This window comes from Mauremys reevesii, linkage group 1 (assembly GCF_016161935.1).
Source record: "Mauremys reevesii isolate NIE-2019 linkage group 1, ASM1616193v1, whole genome shotgun sequence".
NCBI lineage: Eukaryota > Metazoa > Chordata > Testudines > Geoemydidae > Mauremys > Mauremys reevesii.
Genome location: NC_052623.1, coordinates 252,180,322 through 252,202,900, shown reverse-complemented (window position 1 = coordinate 252,202,900; position 22,579 = coordinate 252,180,322). Strand labels below are relative to the sequence as shown.

Below are 22,579 nucleotides of genomic sequence, written 5' to 3'. Positions count from 1 at the left end.
TCTTTTCCAAGCTGAAGAGTCCTAGCCTCTTTAATCTCTCCTCATATGGGACCCTCTCCAAACCCCTAATCATTTTAGTTGCCCTTCTCTGAACCTTTTCTAGTATATCTTTTTTGAGATGAGGAGACCACATCTGTACGCAGTATTCAAGATGTGGGCGTACCATGAATTTATATATGGGCAATAATATATTCTACTTCTTATTCTCTATCCCCTTTTTAATGATTCCTAATATCCTGTTTGCTTTTTTGACCGCTTCTGCACACTGCGTGGACATCTTCAGAGAACTATCCACAATGACTCCAAGATCTTTTTTCTGATTTGTTGTAGCTAAATTAGCCCCCATCATATTGTATGTATAGTTGGGGTTATTTTTTCCAATGTGAATTACTTTACATTTATTCACATTAAATTTCATTTGCCATTTTGTTGCCCAATCACTTAGTTTTGTGAGATCTTTTTGAAGTTCGTCACAGTCTGCTTTGGTCTTAACTATCTTGAGCAGTTTAGTATCATCTGCAAACTTTGCCACCTCACTGTTTACCCCTTTCTCCAGATCATTTATATAATAAGTTGAATAGGATTGGTCCTAGGACTGACCCTTGGGGAACACCACTAGTTACCCCTCTCCATTCTGAGAATTTACCATTAATTTACCTTTTGTTCCTTGTCTTTTAACCAGTTCTCAATCCATGAAAGGACCTTCCCTTTTATCCCATGACAACTTAATTTACGTAAGAGCCTTTGGTGAGGGACCTTGTCAAAGGCTTTCTGGAAATCTAAGTACACTATGTCCACCAGATCCCCCTTGTCCACATGTTTGTTGACCCCTTCAAAGAACTCTAATAGATTAGACACGATTTCCCTTTACAGAAACCATGTTGACTTTTGCCCAACAATTTATGTTCTTCTAGGTGTCTGACAATTTTATTCTTTACTATTGTTTCGACTAATTTGCCCAGTACTGACGTTAGACTTACTGGTCTGTAATTGCCGGGATCACCTCTAGAGCCCTTTTTAAATATTGGGATTATATTAGCTATCTTCCAGTCATTGGGTACAGAGGCCGATTTAAAGGACAGGTTACAAACCCTAGTTAATAGTTCCGCAACTTCACATTTGAGTTCTTTCAGAACTCTTGGATGACTGCCATCCAGTCCCGGTGACTTGTTAATGTTAAATTTATCAATTAATTCCAAAACTTTCTCTAGTGACACTTCAATGTGTGACAGTTCCTCAGATTTGTCACCTACAAAAGCCGGCTCAGGTTTGGGAATCTCCTAACATCCTCAGCCGTGAAGACTGAAGCAAAGAATCCATTTAGTTTCTCCGCAATGACTTTATCATCTTTAAGCGCTCCTTTTGTATCTCGATCATCGAGGGGCCCCACTGGTTGTTTAGCAGGCTTCCTGATTCTGATGTACTTAAAAAACATTTTGTTATTACTTTTGGAGTTTTTGGCTAGCCATTCTTCAAACTCCTCTTTGACTTTTCTTATTACATTTTTACATTTAATTTGGCAGTGTTTATGCTCCTTTCTATTTTCCTCACTAGGATTTGACTTCCACTTTTTAAAGGAAGTCTTTTTATCTCTCACTGCTTCTTTTACATGGTTATTAAGCCATGGTGGCTCTTTTTTAGTTCTTTTACTGTGTTTCTTAATTTGGGGTATACATTTAAGTTGGGCCTCTATTATGGTGTCTTTAAAAAGCGCCCATGCAGCTTGCAGAGATTTCACTTTAGTCACTGTACATTTTAATTTCTGTTTAACTAACCCCCTCATTTTGTGAGTAGTTCCCCTTTTTGAAATTAAATGCCACAGTGTTGGGTCGTTGAGATGTTCTTCCCACCACAGGGATGTTAAATGCTATTATACTAGAGTCACTATTTCCAAGCGGTCCTGTTATAGTTACCTCTTGGACCAGCTCCTGTGCTCCACTCATGACTAAATCTAGAGTTGCCTCTCCCCTTGTGGGTTCCCGTACCAGCTGCTCCAAGAAGCAGTCATTTAAAGTATCGAGAATTTTTGTCTCGGCATTTCGTCCCAAGGTGACGTGTTCCCAGTCAATATGGGGATGATTGAAATCCCCCACTATTGAGTTCTTAATTTTGATAGCCTTTCTAATTTCCCTTAGCATTTCATCATCACTATCACTGTACTGGTCAGGTGGTCGATAATAGATCCCTAATGTTATATTCTTATTAGAGCATGAAATTACTATCCATAGAGATTTTATGGAACATGTAGATTCACTTAAGATTTTTACTTCATTTGATTCTCCATTATTTTCACATATAGTGCCACTCCCCCGCCCCCCCCCCCCATGACCTGTTCTGTCCTTCCAATATATTTTGTACCTCGGAATGATTGTGTCCCATTGATTGTCCTCAGTCCACCAGGTTTCTGTGATGCCTATTATAGCAATATCCTCCTTTATCACAAGGCACTCTAGTTCACCCATCTTATTATTTAGACTTCTAGCATTTGTGTACAAGCATTTTAAAAACTTGTCACTCTTTATTTGTCTGCCCTTTTCTGATGTGTCAGAATCTTTTTTATGTGAATGTTTCTCATCTGATCTGGCCCTTACGTTATCCTCTTCCATCTTCCGCTCCTGACTATAACTCAGAGAATCTCTATCATCAGATTCTCCTCTAAGAGAAGTCTCTGTCCAATCCACATGCTCCTCTGCAGCAGTTGGCTTTCCCCCATCTCCTAGTTTAAAACTGCTCTACAGCCTTTTTAATGTTAAGTGCCAGCAGTCTGGTTCCACTTTGGTTTAGGTGGAGCCCATCCTTCCTGTATAGGCTTCCCCTATCCCAAAAGTTTCCCTAGTTCCTAATGAATCTAAACCCCTCCTCTCTACACCATCATCTCATCCATGCATTGAGACTCTGAAGCTCTGCCTACCTACCTGGCTCTGCACATGGATCTGGGAGCATTTCTGAGAATGCCACCATAGAGGTCCTGGATTCAGTCTCTTCCCTAGCAGCCTAAATTTGGCCTCCAGGACGTCTCTCCTACCCTTCCCTATGTCATTGGTACCTATATGTACCACGACCACTGGCTCCTCCCCAGCACTACACGTAAGTCTATCCAAGTGCCTCAAGAGATCCGCAACCTTCGCACCAGGCAGGCTCTTACATAAATTAAGTTGTCATCGGATAAAAGGGAACACAATCCATGAAACCCAGCTATCTATGTTTCTAATGATCGAATCTCCCACTACTAACACCTACCTTTTCCTAGTGACTGGAGTTCCCTCCCCCGGAGGGATAACCTCGGAGTGAGAGGAGACCCCAACATCATTTGGAAGGAGGGTCCCAAGTATGGGAAGGTTTCCCTCTGCTCCCGTTCACTGCTCTGCTTCCCTGGACCTTTCATCCTCCTCAACAGCACAGGGGCTGTCTGACCGGAGGTGGAACAATTCTACAGTGTCCCAGAAAGCCTCGTCAACATACCTCTCTGCCTCCCTTAGCTCCTCCAGTTCTGCCACCCTGGCCTCCAAAGCCTACACACGGTCTCTGAGGGCCAGGAGCTCCTTGCACCAAATGCACATATATGCCACCTGCTCACAGGGCATGTAATCATACATGCTGCACTCAGCGCAATAAACTGGATAGCCCCCACTCTGCTGCTGGGCTTCTGCCTGCATGGTCTCCTAGTTAATTAAAGGGTTTTGTTTAAAATCAAGAAGTTTTGAATGTAGTTTAGGTTATAGTTTTAAGAAAAACAGCAAGGGGCCCTTGCCCCCTTCCCACTCCCCTTCCAAACTCCCTTGCGAAACTCCCTGTTAGCAACCCCTGGTTGCTTGCGCACTGCTTTATGAAGCCCTGGCCTGCTTGTTAGCCCCACCCACTGTCTAAGGCTCAGCCAATTAACAGAGTCTTCTAGCTTTCAAACCTTCCTTTGAAGCTCACAGCTTCCCACTGCCAGCCACAGCACACGGTCCTTCAAACAAACAGATGGACAAACACAAGCTCTGCACACAGCGAGTAACCCCCAAACACAAACAAACACACACTACAGACAGTCACTTACCCCAAGGGTGCTGTATTTGCTCCTCTTTCACCTGGAGAACTCCCTTGCGAAACTCCCTGTTAGCAGCCCCTGGTCGCTTGCCCACTTTACACAGATGTAACCAACGAACATGGTGCCAGGCCTCAGTGAACCAGGCCCTCCTCTATGTCTATCCCTTTAAAGAAATGCTACGCATTGAATTGTTTGAATGATATTCACAATCGTGAAAACTGCTGTACTGACAGTGCCATAGATCAAGGACAGAACGGGCAGCATAAGGACTATCTTCATCCCCACTGTCCCACTCATGTGTCTCAAATGTGATCCACAGTGACCACCTCTGGGAGCAGGAGGGTACTTTATTCCCCACACCTCTATTCCTCTGTGGCCTCTCTTCTAAGCCTCTCAACAAGAGGTTCAATTAGGACCAGTTGCCGAGATGGTTTTGTTCTAGTACAGTAGAACCTCAGCGTTACGGACGTCAGAGTTATGAACTGACCAGTCAACCACACACCTCATTTGGAACAGGAAGTATGCAACCAGGCAGCAGCAGAGACAAAAAAAACCAAAACCCAAATACAGTGCAGTTTTGTGCTAAATGTAAACTACTAAAAAAATAAAGGTAAAGCAGCATTCTTCTTCTGCATAGCAAACTTTCAAAGCTGTATTAAGTCAATGTTCAATTCTAATCTTTTGAAAGAACCACTATAATGTTTTGTTCAGAGTTATGAACGTCTCAGAGTTACAAAGAACCTCCATTCCCAAGGGTTCATAACTCTGAGGTTCTATTGTACTGGATGGAGACCATCTATTCATTTCACACAAGCCAATGGGACGCACTCACACAGTCTTTAGTCACTGATGACCTGGGCTGGATTTGAATCTGTGACCTAGAAGTTCTAGACCTTCTTTTACCTTCTTTAGTGATCCCCTGGTTTTCAGCAGGATGAAAATGACGTAGAGTGGAATGCAGATCATGGAAGAGAGAGCCATCAACCAGCCCAGAGCGTAGCCCCACAGAGGGTACACGTACCAGTTGTTGTATTTGAGGGGGGTGTACTTGATCAGTGAAAATAGGAAGGTCGCCTGAGGAATGAAGAACATAAAAGTCAGAATAGCAGGTGGGTAAATGGTGAGTCAAAAACAGGTGGTGAGAGACGGTTCCTGACAAGGGATGTATAAGCAGTAGAAGATTTGTGATCTCCTTACCTAGTTATATCCTTGGTCCTAAGTGTTTGGGAGTTGGAAATATTGTGATGGGTATGTACACTGCTGTTACTTACCAGCCTTAACTGAGTTTTGAAACATTTTTTGGTTTTGGAATTTTCCCTCCCCCATGTGCTGTTTTCCATTCACCAACCCCTCCCCTCCCCTGAACCTTTGGGATGTGAGTCTCAGTGCTCTTCTACCTCCTATCCCCCCAGCTTTCCAGCCCCTACCCAAATCCTTACCTCGCCTTGCCCTCTCCAACATGGATCCTCTAAATCTCCAGGAAATTCCCTCTCTCTCCAATGTATGTGTAGGAGGAAGGTCCTTATCTGTAAGCTCTCTGTAGTCAGGGTGCGGAAACTCTGGAGCAGCCAATCAGGGGCTGCAGTTTGGGCACCTTCTCTGGTGACTCCTGGCTTAGTCATGCCTCTGACAGGACTGACTTTTCAGCTCTGAGAACAGCCCTGGGGCACCCAAGGCCCTCTCTGAAAATACTCATTGAAAGATGAGCTCTCATCCAGCACCCAGCCCTATAGAGCACTCAAACCACTGAGCTCTCAGCAACTCATGCATGACCAAGCAGCAGCTCTGAAAACTCCCTGATTGTTTTCAACTCCCATTGGAGCCCTCAGGTGGCAGCTCCAAAAGCTATTTGTGCCTATCCAAGCTGTTGAAGATTTTGGCCATAGTGCTTGATCCTGATTCCATTGAGGTCAATGGCAAACAAATGTCATGACGTTCACGGGAGCAGGATTAGGCCCATACCATCTGCTGAAATCAATGGAAACGGAACTGGGCACGAGACAAAAATAGTTAATATCTTTCCTTAATTATAAACTGTTTTCTTCAAACATAGTCGGTGGGTGCATTTTCAAGGTGACTTGACTTTACGGAAAGCAACGGGCAGGAACAAGATGTTTTTGAACTAGTGGGAGTCACAGAAATGTAGACAGAAGAGAACATTTCAGAACAAGGTAATTCTTTAATGGGCTGAAATTCAAAAATGATTTGATCAATTCCCTTCAGGCTTTGCAGATACATTCTCCTTTGACTGCAGAATAAATATGCCAATTTTCAGGCTAAATGAAATTTCCAGACCTAAGACAAAGCTTTACAATGGAAATTGATTCCAGTTTCAACTACCGAGAAGCTACTGCTCCTCCACAGCAATTCTGTGAAACACTAGTGCCCCTCTCAAATTCTCTTCTTCACTAAGATTCTAGGATCCCTGTACAAACATGCCTCACCATAGTTTGTACCTACCAGGCAAACACCAGGGGTGACAACCTGCCAGCACATCTTAACCAGTGGCCATGGCCGATAACCAATCATGTCCTCGATGTTGTCATAGAAACGGTCTGCACCTTGACCACCAGAGGAAGGGACAGAGAAAAAGAGAGGTAAGGGGGGGTGAGAATTTTTGTTCTTCAGAAATTACTCATGCCAAGTCCAGGTTCAGTTATGCTTTACTAAAATGAAAGCTCTAATTCCATACAGCAGGGATGTATTTGGTCCTCTAGGTGCTCAGAATTTCTGGAATTTAGGCTGCTTATTTAGATGCCTAAATACGGAGATAGGTGCAGGGGCATTATTTGCTATGGGGCAAGAGGGGCAGTTGTCCCTTGCTAGACCTTGGTTTTCACCCTCACCCATGCTCCATTATGTCTTCCACTTTTTGCTCTCCCCTTCTCTCCCCCCCCGCCTTGAGATGTGGTCATCATGAAAGCAAATTTTGCCCACCTGAATTTTTCTGAAATGCCCCCTATGGCTAGGTGTCTCACTTTAGGCATCCACTCTTAACAATTTGGGCCTAAAAGAACTCCCTAACCTAGCTGACCGCCCCCCCCCCCGCATAAACCTGTGGGTATACATAGGCTTTGTAATGTGCCCCGTAGGTCAACAAGAGACAGTTCTGTTACATTAACTGTGTGGCTGTGGGTGGAGGGGCTCTCTGAAGAATATTCAGCCCTAGTAACCAGACGGATACACCTGGAGCTTTCAGCTTAATTGTCCTAGATGGTATCTAGGTCTGGTCCAATATTTTCCCTCTAAATGGTTTTTTTAAGGCAAATTGGGTTTTTGACAAAGCAAAATTTTCCATGAAGTGTCAACTTTCCATAGAAAATTTTGACCTTTTTTGTTTAAAATCTGAAAACTTGGAAATCAAAACTTTTTGCTGAAATAAAAAAATAAATCAATTTGCAAATGTTGACATGGTTCTTAATGGGAGTTGAAGTGGATGGCTCATGCCCTCATTCTCTGTGGCTGGGTTCCCCAGATGTATTACATCTTCCATGGTGCACCACATCCATGTGATTCCCATGATGCACTGCAGTGGCTCAGTAAAGAGGGGTCATTGCAGCATATCAAGGGATATATAGTCTGGCCAGGGAGCCCACTGTCCACCCCTAGAGGAATTTGGACATAAGGCACCAGAAAACTCCCATGAGGCAGCTTTTCTGACTTTGGCCAGAAATATTCAGTGTGGTGGGTTTCTTTTTTCTCCTGAAAAGTTGAAATTTTCCATACGGGGGAAAAAGCGTTTTTTGGACCAGCTTTACTGATATCACTTTCCAGGTTCAAACAGGCCCATGGAATAGTCTGGGTGACATTGCACAATCTTTCCACAGGAACACATTGTGATGTTAAATACAGCATGGGCAAATTCATCCCTGGTGTAAATCTGCTGAAGTCAATAGAGTATCATGAACATAACATAAGAACAGCCATACTGGGTCAGACCAAAGGTCCATCTAGCCCAGTATCCTGTCTTCTGACAGTGACCAATGCCATGTGACTCAGAGGGAATGAACAGAACAGGTAATCATCAAGTGGATCCTTCCCATCACCCATTCCCAGCTTCTGGCAAACAGAGGCTAGGGACGCCATCCCTGCACATCCTGGCTAATAGCCATTGATAGACCTATCCTCCATGAATTTATCTAGTTCTTTTTTGAACTCTGTTATAGTCTTGGCCTTCACACCATCTTCTGACAAAGAGTTCCACATGCTGTCCATTGTGTAAAGAAAAACTTTCATCTTGGATTTCTCTACAGGATCAAGTGGAAGGGAAATCCTGGATGACTGTGGAAAGAGCTCTTTTTCAAAAGAAAATAAACCAAACAATAGCAAGGAGAACACAGAAGACACCTCTGCACAGGAATCCATATTCTACAAATTATATTTAGTAGTAGTATTAATGTTTCCTTTTCCAAATGTGTTCCAGATAAACACCATTTTCTGTGGTTCCAGCACACCCATTGCAAGCAGTGGATGATGTAGTGGAACACGGTGGGACCTGACATGAAGGGATTCAGCATGCCCTTGAACACGAGGTTTGCATGATCTACCTTTCACAAGCAAATGACAAAGTAATCAGGCTGAAGAAATTATCACTTCACCCAGTCACCATTGCTTTCTAGCTAAGAAGAAGCTGGAGGCACCGCATATGTTGCCCTTTCTCCCCAGTACAGATTTGGAAGGATTATATACATTACGGGAGGGAATGCCCTAAAGATCTCCCCAGAGCGATCTTTGCCGGAAGGAACAGACGTATCTGCTTTTATCCTGCGCATCCTAAGAGTTGCCATACTGAAACAAAGCAATAGTCCATGAACCCTAATATCGCCTCTGCAAGTGACCCGCGTTGGATGTTTTAGAAGACATAAAAACCCCATTGACAGTTCCACTAATTTTGCAAACATATACCCAGAGAGAAAGTTTCTTTCTGAACCCAGCTGGTGATCTGTTTATGCCCTGAAGCATCAGGATGCAGAGCCTTTATAATGTTTTATCTAGCCTATAAGAACCACAGATGCTGTTCAAGTTCAAATGTGTCTAATCCATTTTTTAAGTTATTACATTTTGGTTTTCTCAAGACTATCCAGCAATGGTGAGTTCCTCAGGTTAATTATACAGTGCATGACGGAAAAAAAGATTTCCTTCAATCCATTTTAAATTTGTTGCTCTCGGTCTCCTCTTGTTCTTGTATTATGAGAAAAGATTAAAAGGTGCAATTGGTCTACTTATACAGTAACTACCATCCTCAGTTCGATTGCCCTTCTTTCTCTAATTTGAGATGAACTCACCAAAGCTGAAAGCAGAATTCAACTATAGCATAATCATCATTTGCAGTCCCATAGAACCTTTCATTTGAGGATCTCAAAGCGCTTTACAAAAGTAGATATTATTGTCCCTATTCTACCGAGGAGCAAGCTGAGGCACAGAGAGGCCAAATAATTTGTCCAAGATCTACTCAGCTAAGCAATAGGAAAGCCCAGAATGGAAACCACGGCCCACATCCTTAGCTGGTGCACACTGGCATAGCTCCAGTTGAGGATCTGACCCAAGTTCTTCAGACTCTCAGTTCTTTGAGCTATCCACTAAACAGCAGTGTTGTCTGTTTTATTCTCTTTTCTTAACGCAGCCTCAATTGCATCTTTAACTAGCACCACACACTGAGCAGACATCTTCACTGACATGACCATAGCGATGCCTAGATCTCTTTCCTGAGAGGATGAAACAAATTCAGAAGCCATCAGTGCATGTGTTTATTTTAAATTATTCCTCCCAACATGCATTTCTTTGCACTTGTCTACACTGGAACTCATCAGCCATGGTGTTGGCTCATTTCAAAAGTGGCTCAAAAACTCATTTCAGTTCAGGACGGGATAAAGGGGAGCAGGGGAGTAGAAGTGTGAGCTACTGGGACTTGAGAATCTGCAGATTAAATTATAAGCAATCTGCACAGGAGGCAGAGACATAGCTCTGAAATGTCACATGCAAATGTAGAGCAAGAGTAGATCATAGTGGCCGGGAAAGCTGCTAAAGTGAATGCTTGCCTCAGATAACCAGTCCCTGTTATACCAAAGCAGAAGGAAGATCTGAGGAGAAGACTCCAGGATGGACAAGAAGCTGCTGGGGAAGCTGAACAACATCACGAAGAGTAAAAGGCCTCTCTGTTTGAAAAGATCAGGTTGACACTTAACCTTCCATGGAACAGAAACATGGGCTCTAAGGAAAGTGATGAAGAACGAAGCAGAGAGATGGTGCGTGGTGCATGTGTGAGTGGGAAGAAACCAAGGGCCGGCTTACTGACCATGAAAGTGCTATAGTCATGGGCAAGAGTGAGCTGTGTCATGGGGTGGGAGAACTGGAAACCAGCACAAGGCACGGGCAAAGAGAATTCATCAGAGGTGAGCAAATGGAAAGACACTGGCAGTCTCCAATGCAAACCTTATGTGGCAATATTTAGACCAGGATAAAGTCTTCAGAAGCCTTCACCTTGCCTGCAATAGAGGGAGACTGATGAGGAGGCATTAAAGACATGAGTTTACAAAGCATAACCAGAAAGAAGCTAAAATAGGGCAGTCTGGGAAAGAGGCAGCAGAGCCCTGTAAGCAACCCATCCATTGGATAGCAGGGAAAGCACAAGTACCTGTTCAGCAGGCTGAAGCTGCAGAAGGGAAGGGAAAGCAGAAGAGTGAGTGGAGGCATGAGAGGGGAAGGAAAGGGCACCAGCCGGGGATCATGTTATGAAAGAGAAAAGGCAACGGCAAAGATTAGTTGTCCAGGAATCCACGCTGAAGATGGGAGGAGGGCCAAAAAAATGTGTAATTCATTCTTGTGTTAATTACATTGCTGTAGCACCCAATCAGGATCAGGGCCCCATTCTGCTGGGTGTTGCACAAACACACAGGAAGACACAGAGTCCCTGCCCTGCGAGTTTACAATTGCAATGACAGCAGAGCTCCTGAAACACAGCACCCCAGTGAGGCGGGAAGAGCTCTGACGCCTCTCGATGGGCTTGGTGCAGCTGGGGCTAGGGCACAGAACTGCCCCCTGGAGCTCCTCAGTCCTAGACTGTGCAAACACAGGGCCTGTTCCTGGCATAAATTAGACAAGTCTGGTGGATTCTCTACTAAACACTGACTGCTAATGGTCCCAAGCGGGTGTCGTGGCAGCCAGGAGTCACTGGGGCTATGCTCCCTTCCTCCGGCCTTAGCTCCTGCACAGACTACGGGGAGAGGGGTTGGCATAAAGCCACTACAGTAACTACCCCCTCCTGAGGTTCTCCTATCCAGGTGGAATCCTCCAGTGGCTGGCTACACTGCTTGCTACAGTGCTGCCTCTGCTTCCCTTTGGAAGGTTCTCTCCACAATCATAGGAGCTAGAAACCTCTTCACCTCCCCACGCACCCCTCCAAAAGAGCTTAGTTCCTGCAGGAATTGATTATGGGCTTATCTTCATTGCAAAGTTTCACTCAAGTTATAACTCGAGTGTTGCCGCTAATCTGAGTCCCATCCACACACACAAACCCTTAACTCAACTGTGGTGGTGCTTTTAACTCCAGTGGGCTAGGCCATCAGGGGTTACAAGCTAAAACTCAAGGGAGCCCAACTCTGCAGTGTGAATGCAGGCTAGCTCCACTCGAGTGCCACTAGTTCTCAGTTGTCTTCCACAATTCCTCCCATGTGCCTAGACAGGACAGACGTTCTCCTACAGTTCCCTGGAAAAGAATTCCGAGTGGATCAGCTTGCTGAAGTGCTAAGAACTCTGGGATATGTTCCCAGAAGTCTTAGCCACACACACAAGTGAGTGCAGCACCAAGGTGGTTTCAGAAACTCAAGTGTTATATCTCAACTGTGCTGTTCTCACTCCAGTGAGGCTAACTCAAGAGGAGTAACTTGAGTGCAGATAACTTAAGTTGACTTTGCAGTGAAGGCTTATTCTGCGTCACCCAACAATACTGTATGGCATGCTGCCAATGCTGGTCAAACTGGCCCCGTCCACTGGACTAGAGTAAGGAGTTAGCAACTTCTGCCATGGGTGGGAGAAGCCCTGTTTCTGAACCCTGGCAAGGAACCAGCTGGGAGGAGCCTGCTCCAGTGAGATGAGACTCCATAATAGACACCCTAAAAGTCCTCACGAGGGATAGAACAAGCACTGGCCTTGAACTCCCTGTAAAGGGATCGACCAGAGGAAGCTCCGGTATCAGGCACCCCAGGAAGAGGATCCAGCTGTGGAGAAAGTCCCAGTAAAGTGCAGGCCTGATTCCCCACTGCCCTCGATCTTGTATATTATTTACCCCTCTGCAAAGTGAGCGCAAAGCCAGCATCAAATGTTACCACTCCCTGAAAGGAGAATGAAGCCTTAAAGGTCTGTCTACACTGCACTGGGGAGATGTGACTGCAGTACGTGTAGGCAAACCCAAGCTAGCTCTGATCTAGCCAGCTTGCTTAAAATAGTAGTGAAGCCACAGCAGCACAGGCTAGCTGCCTACATAGGGACTCTGGCTACGTACATGGGCAACTAGCCTGTGCAGCCGCAGCTTCACGGCTCTTTTTAGCAGGCTAGCTTGGATGTGACTGCATGTGCTGCAATCACACCTCCCCTCCCAAATGCAGCGTGAACAAAACCTCTGTGTATAATAGTGCCCTGCACTGCCTGGCTCACAGAGAGGAGACGGGACCTACTGCCAGTGCGAACTAAAGGTGCATTGTTTTAGCTCGAGTGGCAGGAATCAGTATGGAAGTGAAGGATTCAATCATCATAACAAATCAATTGCCTATAGTTGAGAACATAACAAAAATAGCCCATTGCACTCAGACCTACTGGAGAGCTACTGTACATAAGACCACTTGTATTTTGTTTGTTTATCAAAAAGTGCTTAGAGATCAGACATTTCCAGGCCTGGGGTCTAGTGCTGAGCACCCACGTCTCTCCTTGAGTTTAGTGAGAGCTGCAGGCATTCAGCACCTCTTAGAATCATATCTGACTAGAAGCACAGGATTGATCAGACCAAGTGGGTGGATCATTAAGGCCAGTATCTGATGGTCAGTGCTAGTGCTCCAGAGAAAGGGATAACCCATGCAGTTAGCCAGAGGAGCAATGCTCCATGACGGTGGTGAGGGGGATTCCTTGTTCTTCCTAAATGTTTATATGCAGGAAGGAGCCCAGAGCAGTCGTAGCTGGACACACATTACAGAAATTAGTGAAAGAGTCCCATAAAGGGAGCTACTCTCTTCTCTCCCTCTTACTAAAAAGGGAACAGATCCTGGGGCCCAATCCCTGTGTGACTCTGTATCTCCACCAGGAGATGGTCTGTTTGAGGGATGCATCCTAAAGGTGAAGCTCCCCAGGTGATCTTGTGGAAGAAAACCCAGGCTGTGTTTAAATTCTAGGGGGAGGATTCCATTCATTCTATGGCAATGAGATTTCATTCCCCCTCATGCAGGGCTTCTCGAACACTGCCAGGGTGTGGACCACATTTACAGACAGAGGGCCTCTTGAGCATCACGCCTCCCCATTCACAATTGCACAGGCCACATCCCTTCGCAACTGTGATCATATAACATCCTGGTGACAACCTCACCGATTGCTCCTGTAGAAAAGTATTACTAGCAATGAAGTCAGTGCACTCTTAGCAGTCTGTAATGGGACATAGCAGCTGGGAATGAAGAAGAAAGCCAGACCTGTTGGGAGCCACTATCCTGCTGAGTGTTAGCATGCATGCTTATTCATAGAATCATAGATATGTGAGGCGGGAAGGGACCTCAAGAGGTCATCGAGTCCAGCCCCTGCTCAGAGGCAGGACCAAGTGAACCTAGACCATCCCTGATATGTGTTTGTCTAACCTGTTCTTAAAAACCTCCAGTGATGGGGATTCCAGGGATTCCTGTTCCAGTGCTTAACTACTATTTATAGTTAGAAAGTTTTTCCTCATATCTAACCTAAATCTCCCTTATTTTACATTAACCAATTACGTCTTGTCCAACCTTCAGTGGACCTGGAGAACAATTGATCCGACTTCTTTAGAACAGCCCTTAATATATTTGAAGACTGTTCTCAGACTCCCCCCAGCTTCTTTTCTTAAGCCTAAACATGCCAAGTTTTATTTTGTTTTTTTAACATTTCCTCATAGGTCAGGCCAGGACAATACATGTTGTGATTGTAATGGCTTTACTCTAATTTGCACTTGCTGGCTTCATTTCTAAGAGTGTTGAAATGGAGTCAGTAGAAAAAAATGGGGGAGTTAGTTAAAAAAAGAGTGACTAATGCGGGTTAATGGGTTTTCCCCTGCCTATGGGTTGGCAGCACTGATTCTCTGGCTTACACTGCAAAGTATTACAGCAGTGGCACTAACACAAACACTCATTCCAAGCTTCCCTATTGCCAGCAATTATGATGCCATCCACCAACTAGGTAGCTTCCTCCTGCCTGTCAGCAAGGCATTGTTACAAGGATTTCAGATTTCCGGTGCACAGCTTTAGTCCTGTAAACAGATCAGGCTGTGTCAAACCCACTGATGGCATTTGCCAAAGGGGAAGCACTAATGTAATTTTTTCCCAGCTCTGAAAACCGAGCATAGAATAAATTGATAAGTTTTCAGAGCTCTGGATTTGAAGGCTGATGCCCCAATAACATGCTGCAGGGAGCATTCTCCAAACAACAGTGTACACACCAGGATTAACTGTTCCAGACGAGAGCTCACATACAGTCCTCTCGCTGCATCACAGCTCAGATTGAAACCATGAGGACTGTTTTAGATAACCAGAGCACATACGAGGTAAAGTCATGCCCTAAGGCAGTATTTTGGGTGGTCCTGCAATGAATCCATGCTCTGTTTTTTGCATTTGTATAAATCTCTCTCACACAGACACATGCACACACAGAGGGAGCAGACACAAGCTTTTGGGGTCCAATCTTGCTCCTCTTGAGTCATTGGCAGTTTTGCTATTGATTTCACTGGGCACTAGATCAGACCTTTAATTTCATTTGTAACTGTGGCCAGACACTATGCAACTGAGTGTTATGCATGCTAATTCACAGTGTGTATGTATATGGAATTTCAGATTAAATAACTTGTCAGGATTAAATTAACAAAAAGACGGAGGGAGATCACATGACAGGTCAGCCATAAAATGGCAGCCACTGCCACTCCTACGTGGAGAATCCTCTTCTGCTCTAAATGAGCATAGTCTGTGTCAGCCAGAAACAGCTAGAGGTCCACTGGCAGAACAGCACAGTGCGTGGGAGACAGAACCTCTGCCTGAATGAGCAGGAAGACGAATTCACTTCTCTTCCTGGGAAAATCCCTTTCAAAGCAGAGATAAGAATCATTCCTACACAGTGTATGGGGACTGAGGAATCCCATGGGTGAACAGATTCAATCAGATGCATGAGGCTTTTCCCTGAGACTGACACGGCTATTCCCATTCCTCCCATAGCAGCCTGGGTCCTTGTGTTCTACTTACCATACACCCAGCCAACACAGATGACTTCAAAGATGGCCAGGAACAGTAGGCACGTACCGCTGGCAGCATAATAATCAAACAGCTGGAAGACGTACATTCCACCCTGTGTCAAGCAGAAAAAGGGGAGATATGGAGGGCTCAGCAAAAGGGTATGTGCAAGAGAAAATGGATTGGCTGGAATTTGGACAAATACAAAAACAAGGCTGAGGGAGATAGGAACTGCACACAGAGCAAAGGGGCATAGGAGGAGGGATCTCTCTCTAGGCCTGTCCGCACTAGGAAATTATACTAGGTACCACCTTGCACTAAAATGATCGTCAGGCATGGGGCCAGGATGATGTTTCACAATCATTTCATAGCATGATTTCAGTGTCCACAGAGAACAGGGATTAGGGTTTTTTTAAATGCTGCTATAGACCATTCTCCCTGGCAAGTTTCTAGCACTGTTTCTGAATGTGGTCCCTGGCTATGTTGAGCTTTGGGAATGAGCCGCAAAGTTTAGATCCAGGTGTGAACTACCCTGAAGTTCAGTATGTTTAGATGCCGGGTTTCTAGTTCAAGCCCATCTCTACATGTTGCAAGGGTCCCAAGCATAGTTGGAAGCCCTGTGGGGGCAACGGCCTTTGGCTCTCTGTTGTGCAATGACAGTACAATGGACTGAGCATTTGTTCTACTCTCCGGAGAGCTATTTGTACAATCTGACTCTCTCTTGTGTTCTCACAACTTGTCTTGACAAGAAAATTGCACCTCCAAGAAAATAGCACCTCCAAGAAAAGAAAAAGGTGGAGCAGACACATTGGAAAATTATTCAACCCCTTGAATGGCCACTGAGACAGAAGAAAAGCTTTCCTATTAATCCCACCAAACACTGAGCCGGCTTTGTGCAGTGTTTAGATTATCCCACAGCGATGAGCAATGTGTAAAAGCCCCAGGGAAGTTAAGATAGATCCTGAAGTCCTGATGCAGTTTTCACCCAGTCCTTACTCAGGCAAAACTCCTATTGCCTTCTGCAGGAATTCTCTCAAGTAAAATCTGAGCAAGGACCTCTGACTTTTCAGATGACTGCAGGAATGCCAACTAAGAGAGGTTAAGGGTTGTATCAGATAGCAAGATCCTGCTGTCTCCGGAGTGTGGGGAGCAGCTATCAATGACTTCTTTCCTCTAAATCAGTGGTTCTCAACCAGGGGTACACGTACCTCTGGGGATACTCCGAGGTTTTCCAGGGGGTACATCAACTCATCTCGATATTTGCCTAGTTTTACAACAGGCTAAATAAATAGCACTAGTGAAGTCAGTACAAACTAAAATGTCTTACAGACAATTACTTGTTTATACTGCTCTATATACTATATACTGAAAAGTAAGTATAGTATTTATATTCCAACTGATTTATAAGTATAGTATTTATATTCCAACTGATTTATTTTATAATTATATGGTAAGAATAAGAACATAAGCCATTTTTCAGTAACAGTGTGCTGTGACACTTGTGTATTTTTATGTCTGATTTTGTAAGCAAGCAGTTTTTAAGTGAGGTGAAACTTGGGGGTACGCAAGACAAATCAGACTCCTGAAAAAGGTACAGTAGTCTGGAAAGGTTGAGAGCCACTGCTCTAACTTAGTCTAGGACCTGCTATCAACAACCTTCATACCCCCGGTCCTGTTTTCCACGAATGATAGCCAGCCAACTGTGCCTTCCCTTGGAAGGCCTCCACCATGGCAAAGACTGGCAGCATTCTCATCTCACTTGTAACTCCTCTACTTTTGACCTGAGAGCCATCAGGACTGGAGTTTGAATATAAAGTTCCTTTCAGGTGGCCCTTCCCTGGTGCTAGGTTCAAGGGTAGGCAACCTATGGCGCATGTGCCAAAGGCGGCACGCAAGCTGATTTTCAGTGGCACTCACACTGCCCGGGTCCTGGCCACCGGCCTGGGGGGGCTCTGCATTTTAATTTAATTTTAAATGAAGCTTCTTAAACATTTTAAATACCTTATTTACTTTACATACAACAATAGTTTAGCTGTATATTATAGAAAGAGACCTTCTAAAAATGTTAAATTGTTTTACTGGCATGCAAAACCTTAAGTTAGAGTGAATAAATGAAGACTTGGCACACCATTTCTGAAAGGTTGCTGACCCCTGTGCTAGGTTCTCTCTGAGACATACCCCAGAGGAAGGCTCAGCTATACAGTATGACAACATCTCACCTGGCACTATATAAGAAAGAAGAACTACTGGTTCTGATATCCACCAGCTAATAAACTAAGCTAAAGAGAGAGAGAATAACTAACAGTGTGAAATACAAACTTGCTGCAGATAATACTGCTCCAAACAAGTCCATATCCCTCTCCCCCACCATGTACTTCCCTTCTTACCTCAGTGACTAGCATCAGCCCAAGCAGGTAGCATATGACTGCAATGGCCAGGATCAGCAGCTCCCGGTGCCCTTTCCTCTGGAGAACTTTTGGGTACATGTCAACAATGGCCGTCACCAGGCTCTCAACACAGACGAACTGCAGAAGAATTCATGTCAAGAAACCAACAACCTAATGTCTCTCTTTCCCTACCCATCCTCTTTCCCACTTCCATTCTTCCACTCAGTTAGTCCCCTCTTTTTCCTACACCTGAAGCATGAACTGCTTGCAAACAAGGAGGTGTAGCTGCATCTGAGTCCCAAAGGAAGTGGAGTTACCACTGGTGAAACATCAGGAATTGAGCACCCCGGAGGAGTGACTGGAACCACATCTGGAACTAAGTGAGATTATCCCAAGCCTTGCACCTGGAGTAGGGAGGATGTTCAGGTACAACAGAAATGACACATGGAACATGGAGACAATAAGGGAATTGCACCTCACCACAAAGGATTATCAAGAAATAAATTGTGTGTCACAAGGAACCACTGTGGTATAAAAGAAGTTACTGCCAGGAAGCAGCTACTCTGGAGCCAGGAGACAGTGAGGGTCACAGGTCACACCTGGAATCAAGAACACTTGTAGTACAGTCAGAGCTGCCATCAAACTACAGTTATAGATGGGGCTTGTCACAATACAAAAGGAGCCCTAGTGAACTTAGAAGAGATTGACACAAAATGTGTAGTAAAGTGCCTAGTTCATGAGAGATGACTGCTAGCCCCTAAGGGCAGGCTTGGTGGCAAGGACAAAGAAGCGTGGCTGCTGATTGTCACTGGATTGTCAGAGACTTATGCTGGAAGGTACAGGTGCTGCAGGTCACTGGTAAGGAGTAACACCTAACACCACTTGACTGCTGGGATGTACTGGCCAGCTCTAAGTATTAACATTCTGAACTAGTACCATGGATGTGTGACAGGTGTTCCAGGTGGCTGAGAGACACATTACCATTTCCCACCCATGAGCTATGATCAACATGAGGCTCTCAAACATGTGACAGACACCTTGGAGTTCGAGGGAAAGAGGAGGGTTATTTACTGTACCTGGCTGTCCAGTCCCAGGAAGATCAGCATAAGGAAGAATAGGCAGGACCAGAGCTGAGACACAGGCATCATCGTTACAGCCTTTGGATACGCAATGAATGCTAGGCCCGGACCTGCCAATCAGAGAGCTGAGTAAGGATGAGGTTTCCCCAACAACATGACCCAGCAACACAGAGACCAGTTTGATGTGCCGTTTAAAAAACTTAGCCTGCCAAGACCTCGCTTCCCCAGAATGTATCGTGCAATGGTCACTGACATACAGGATAATAACTGCTGACATGGGCTGAATGGCTGGTTTTGGAAAGAAGAATCAGGGATTTCAAAACAACGGGGAATGCAGCTCTGCTTCTGGACAGTGGCACTAAGTACATCAGGATAGCAGAGAATAAAGCAGTGGTTCTGGACAACAGGGCCTCTGAGTCCACAGAAAAGGCAGAGGCTGTTCTGGGCAACTGGAATGGGAAAACTAGCAATTACAGAGGATGTAGGATTGGTTCAAGGTAGCAGCACTGCTAACCTGATGGGCTGGCTTCATATTCAAAGGTGTCAATTCCTAAAAAGTCCACCTATGCTTTAAGTTTTCCTTTTGGCCCTGCCACATTTAGAAAGCACCTACCTGACTCAGCCACTTCTGAAATGGGCACGCCCTGTTCTTGTGCCATGAAGCCCAGCACAGAGAAGATAGCAAAGCCGGCCACAAAGCTGGTGGCACTATTCAGGAAACACAGCATGAAGCAGTCCCTGTTGGGGCAGAACCAAAGAGAGAGAGACATGGCATTGTTTTCCTCTGCAAATTTACCACTCTGGGCAATTGCTTTTGTGCTCAGCTTTCTGAATGGGACACGAATCCAAGTACTTGCTTACACTAACACTAGCCTGAGACTCCTCCAGAGGCCAGCAGCCCAAAACAGAACTCGGCAGCCTACAGCCTTGACCCCTGGCACTACAAGAACTACATGATTATACTTGGCAATAAAAATGACAGGGGACTGCAGCCATATATTGTAAGCAGGATGCCCCAGTGAAGTCACTAGGGACTTGGCACAACAAGGGGCAACAGGAATCATCATATGAGGGTAGAGCAATGGAATAAATATTGAGAGAAAAAGGATCCTTAAACAACAAGGGCCCTGATCCAAAGCCCTCTGAAACCAATAGAAAGACTCCCATTGACGTGAACGGGCTGGAGATCAGGCCTGAGAGGAAAAGGGAACTAGAAGCAATAAGCACTGGATGAAAAAGAACCTGTCACGCCAGACAAACCTTTCTATTGCTCGTTTGGATTGAATTAAAACACACACTGGGTGCATTAAAGGGGCTGACATTTTAATAAGGCATTTGATGCCATGGGGCAGATTCTCCTCTTCTTTAGACCACTGTGAATCTGGCTAATTCCCTCAAGATCAGACCCAGGTAACTGAACTGAATTTGGCCACATGCATTACTAAATCTTATTTCCATATCAGGGAACATTTACAATACCCACATCAACTCAACAATGGCACCTCCAGGAGTCCCGTGCCCCCTCTCCCTGCCCCGGTGGCAAAGTGCCACCAGCAGAGCCACCAAAGGCATTTCTTGTAGCCCCTGGGTTTTCCTGGGTAGTCTCCTATCCAGTTGCTGAGCCCTGCTTAGCTTGTAAGAGCTGCCAAGAGCATAGGATGAAATGATGTGGGCCCCACGTGTGATTTCGAAGCAGTGAGTGCCACAGCTCCAACTACATTCTGCTCGCCTGCCTACATGGCCTTCAGCCGGATGTGAGAGGGAGAGAGAGGCACAGGCTGCTCCTACCTGTAACAGTTGTTATTGTACTTGTTGTAGCTGCCCAAAGCTGTCAGACACCCCTGGCAGATAGCATAAGAGAAGAAGATCTGAGTGCCTGCATCCATCCACACCTAGAACAGAAAAGGACAGTGATTTCCAGCCACGGCTAAGGAAATAAATGGTAAAGCCCTGTCAGGGTACACACACTTTGGGGCAGCAGCCTGTCAGACATGGAGAAATCTACATCAGGCAGAGAAGGGAAGAATCCATACAGGGTGTGACATGTCTCTGGATTGATTGTCCCAACTTGGGGGACTGGAGTGAAGATTCCACCATGAAAAGGGAGGGTGCATGGCAATGTGGCATGGTATAAAGACTGTACCAGCACAAATTGGAGATCACGTAGCCTCTTGGTACTGAAAAAACCATGAGTATCTCACAAAGCCATCCCAAACAAGTGCCAATAAAACCTCTATATGACACCACACTGCCTCATATTCCCTACACATGAGGATGGAGGGAGATCAGGACAACGGGAGCAGCCAGGAGATGTTGGGTTCATAGTATCTCATCACCACCATGGTTTTCATTAACTCAGCCCGGCACCCATTGAGAGCAGCAGAGTTCGTTGTTTATTTCAGCCTTCAGCCGCTGGCTCCTCCTCCACTGTATTGATAGCACTTTCTCTCACACAGTGTGATGCTAGTATACAGAGCCACAAAAGATGGGCTACAGTGCTCAGAATCTTCCACACAGCCAGGGAAGGATATTAGTAGCAAGTTAACAGCCAGGAAGGAACACCTTGTCCACTATCCTTGCTGTCACCTAAACGGTGCCCAGCAGGCTTCCAAGTGGCTGCAAATTGGCAGGCCTTCAAATACATGCAGCCAGCCACTGCTGTTTGAATTAACTGAGATCCCTAATGGATCCAGACTTACAGATTCACCCAGGAACCTTCCCCGACTTGTCTCTCTCCCCCGCCCCCATTATAATCAACATCCAACCTTCTCCACAGCAAACTGGACTCAAATTCTGCAGCAAGGTGTCTGGCTCCTGCAGCTCTCCCACATGGCAGACCAGAAATTCCATATCAACTTCATTTAGATTAGAAAATGGAGGTTTTTAATGAACTAATTGAACACGAATAAAACACAGCCCGTGTTGTTTATTTACATATTAAATTTCCATTTAACTTAAGCTGTCTCCATGTTTTCAACATGTCACCGATTTTTGTGTTGACAAGACATAACTGCATCTGAAAGTCATCAGGGGAAGCTGGAGGTGTTAGCAGCTGGGTAGGGAGCAGTTGAGCCTTTTGCCATCCAGGAAGATGTGGGAGACAGTTTGAGATTGTGGGAAAAGCACATTAGCTACAATAATCAGCCGTGAAATAATTAACGTTTAAATACTCTCCATTAGGTCTCAGAATTAACACCCCATTGGGATGCATGGAACAATAGTTTGGAGATCTGCAAAGTCAGGGAACTAACACTGAATGCAAGTTACAGAGTTTCAAGCTCCGCCCCATTCCCCCCTCCCCCACAGTGTCAAGCTTCCGCCCCCCTATACGGATAAGGGCTAGAAAAATAATGTTTTTTAAATTAAAGCTGAGATTCTGGAGCACAATTCTTCAAGAAGGTGCTGATTTCACAGCAAATGCCAGAAATGCCGACTCTCAGAATAAAGGGGCTCCTGTTTATAAAAACTGACCATGTGTAGCTCCAATAGTTACCTACACACCTACTGCAGTTTGTCTTATACTAGGAAGCTCGTCTCCCTGAGGAAGCTCCAGCCTCTTCCAAGAAAAGCTCAAGCTGGGCCAGAGAGCATGAAGAGAAAGTTTTTTTCTCCTTTTGTTCATCATCATTTCACTCAAGG

The 22,579-nt window shown here is 45.1% G+C and overlaps 1 protein-coding gene and 1 long non-coding RNA gene across 11 annotated transcripts in view; one reads left to right on the top strand and one right to left on the bottom strand.

Annotated features, from left to right (window-relative positions):
• The window catches only part of LOC120409357 (sodium- and chloride-dependent betaine transporter-like), a 77,918-nt gene that overhangs the window by 13,911 nt on the left and 41,428 nt on the right, over nucleotides 1–22,579 (bottom strand). For 7 of the 8 annotated variants that reach the window (XR_005601273.1, XM_039547322.1, XM_039547326.1 and 4 more), the window contains 7 exons: nucleotides 20,729–20,832; nucleotides 19,554–19,678; nucleotides 18,938–19,050; nucleotides 17,862–17,999; nucleotides 15,487–15,589; nucleotides 6,494–6,594; nucleotides 4,937–5,107 (listed from right to left, as the gene is read on the bottom strand). Coding sequence is in view for 7 of the 8 variants with exons in the window: in XM_039547322.1 (XP_039403256.1) it covers nucleotides 4,937–5,107; nucleotides 6,494–6,594; nucleotides 15,487–15,589; nucleotides 17,862–17,999; nucleotides 18,938–19,050; nucleotides 19,554–19,678; nucleotides 20,729–20,832 (855 nt within the window). In the remaining variant the exon portion in view is untranslated. The remainder of the gene's footprint in view (nucleotides 1–4,936; nucleotides 5,108–6,493; nucleotides 6,595–15,486; nucleotides 15,590–17,861; nucleotides 18,000–18,937; nucleotides 19,051–19,553; nucleotides 19,679–20,728; nucleotides 20,833–22,579) is intronic. The other variant, XM_039547369.1, reaches the window with a different exon arrangement.
• LOC120409393 overlaps nucleotides 1–22,579 on the top strand; it is a 39,339-nt gene that overhangs the window by 8,199 nt on the left and 8,561 nt on the right. The window contains exons 1-3 of one of the 3 annotated variants that reach the window (XR_005601284.1): nucleotides 5,866–6,204; nucleotides 6,497–6,630; nucleotides 8,457–8,565. The exons of 1 other annotated variant lie outside the window; for it this stretch is intronic. This is a non-coding gene — a long non-coding RNA (uncharacterized LOC120409393). Of the gene's footprint in view, nucleotides 1–5,865; nucleotides 6,205–6,496; nucleotides 6,631–8,456; nucleotides 8,566–22,579 lie in introns of those variants that run through there. One more of the 3 variants, XR_005601285.1, reaches the window with a different exon arrangement.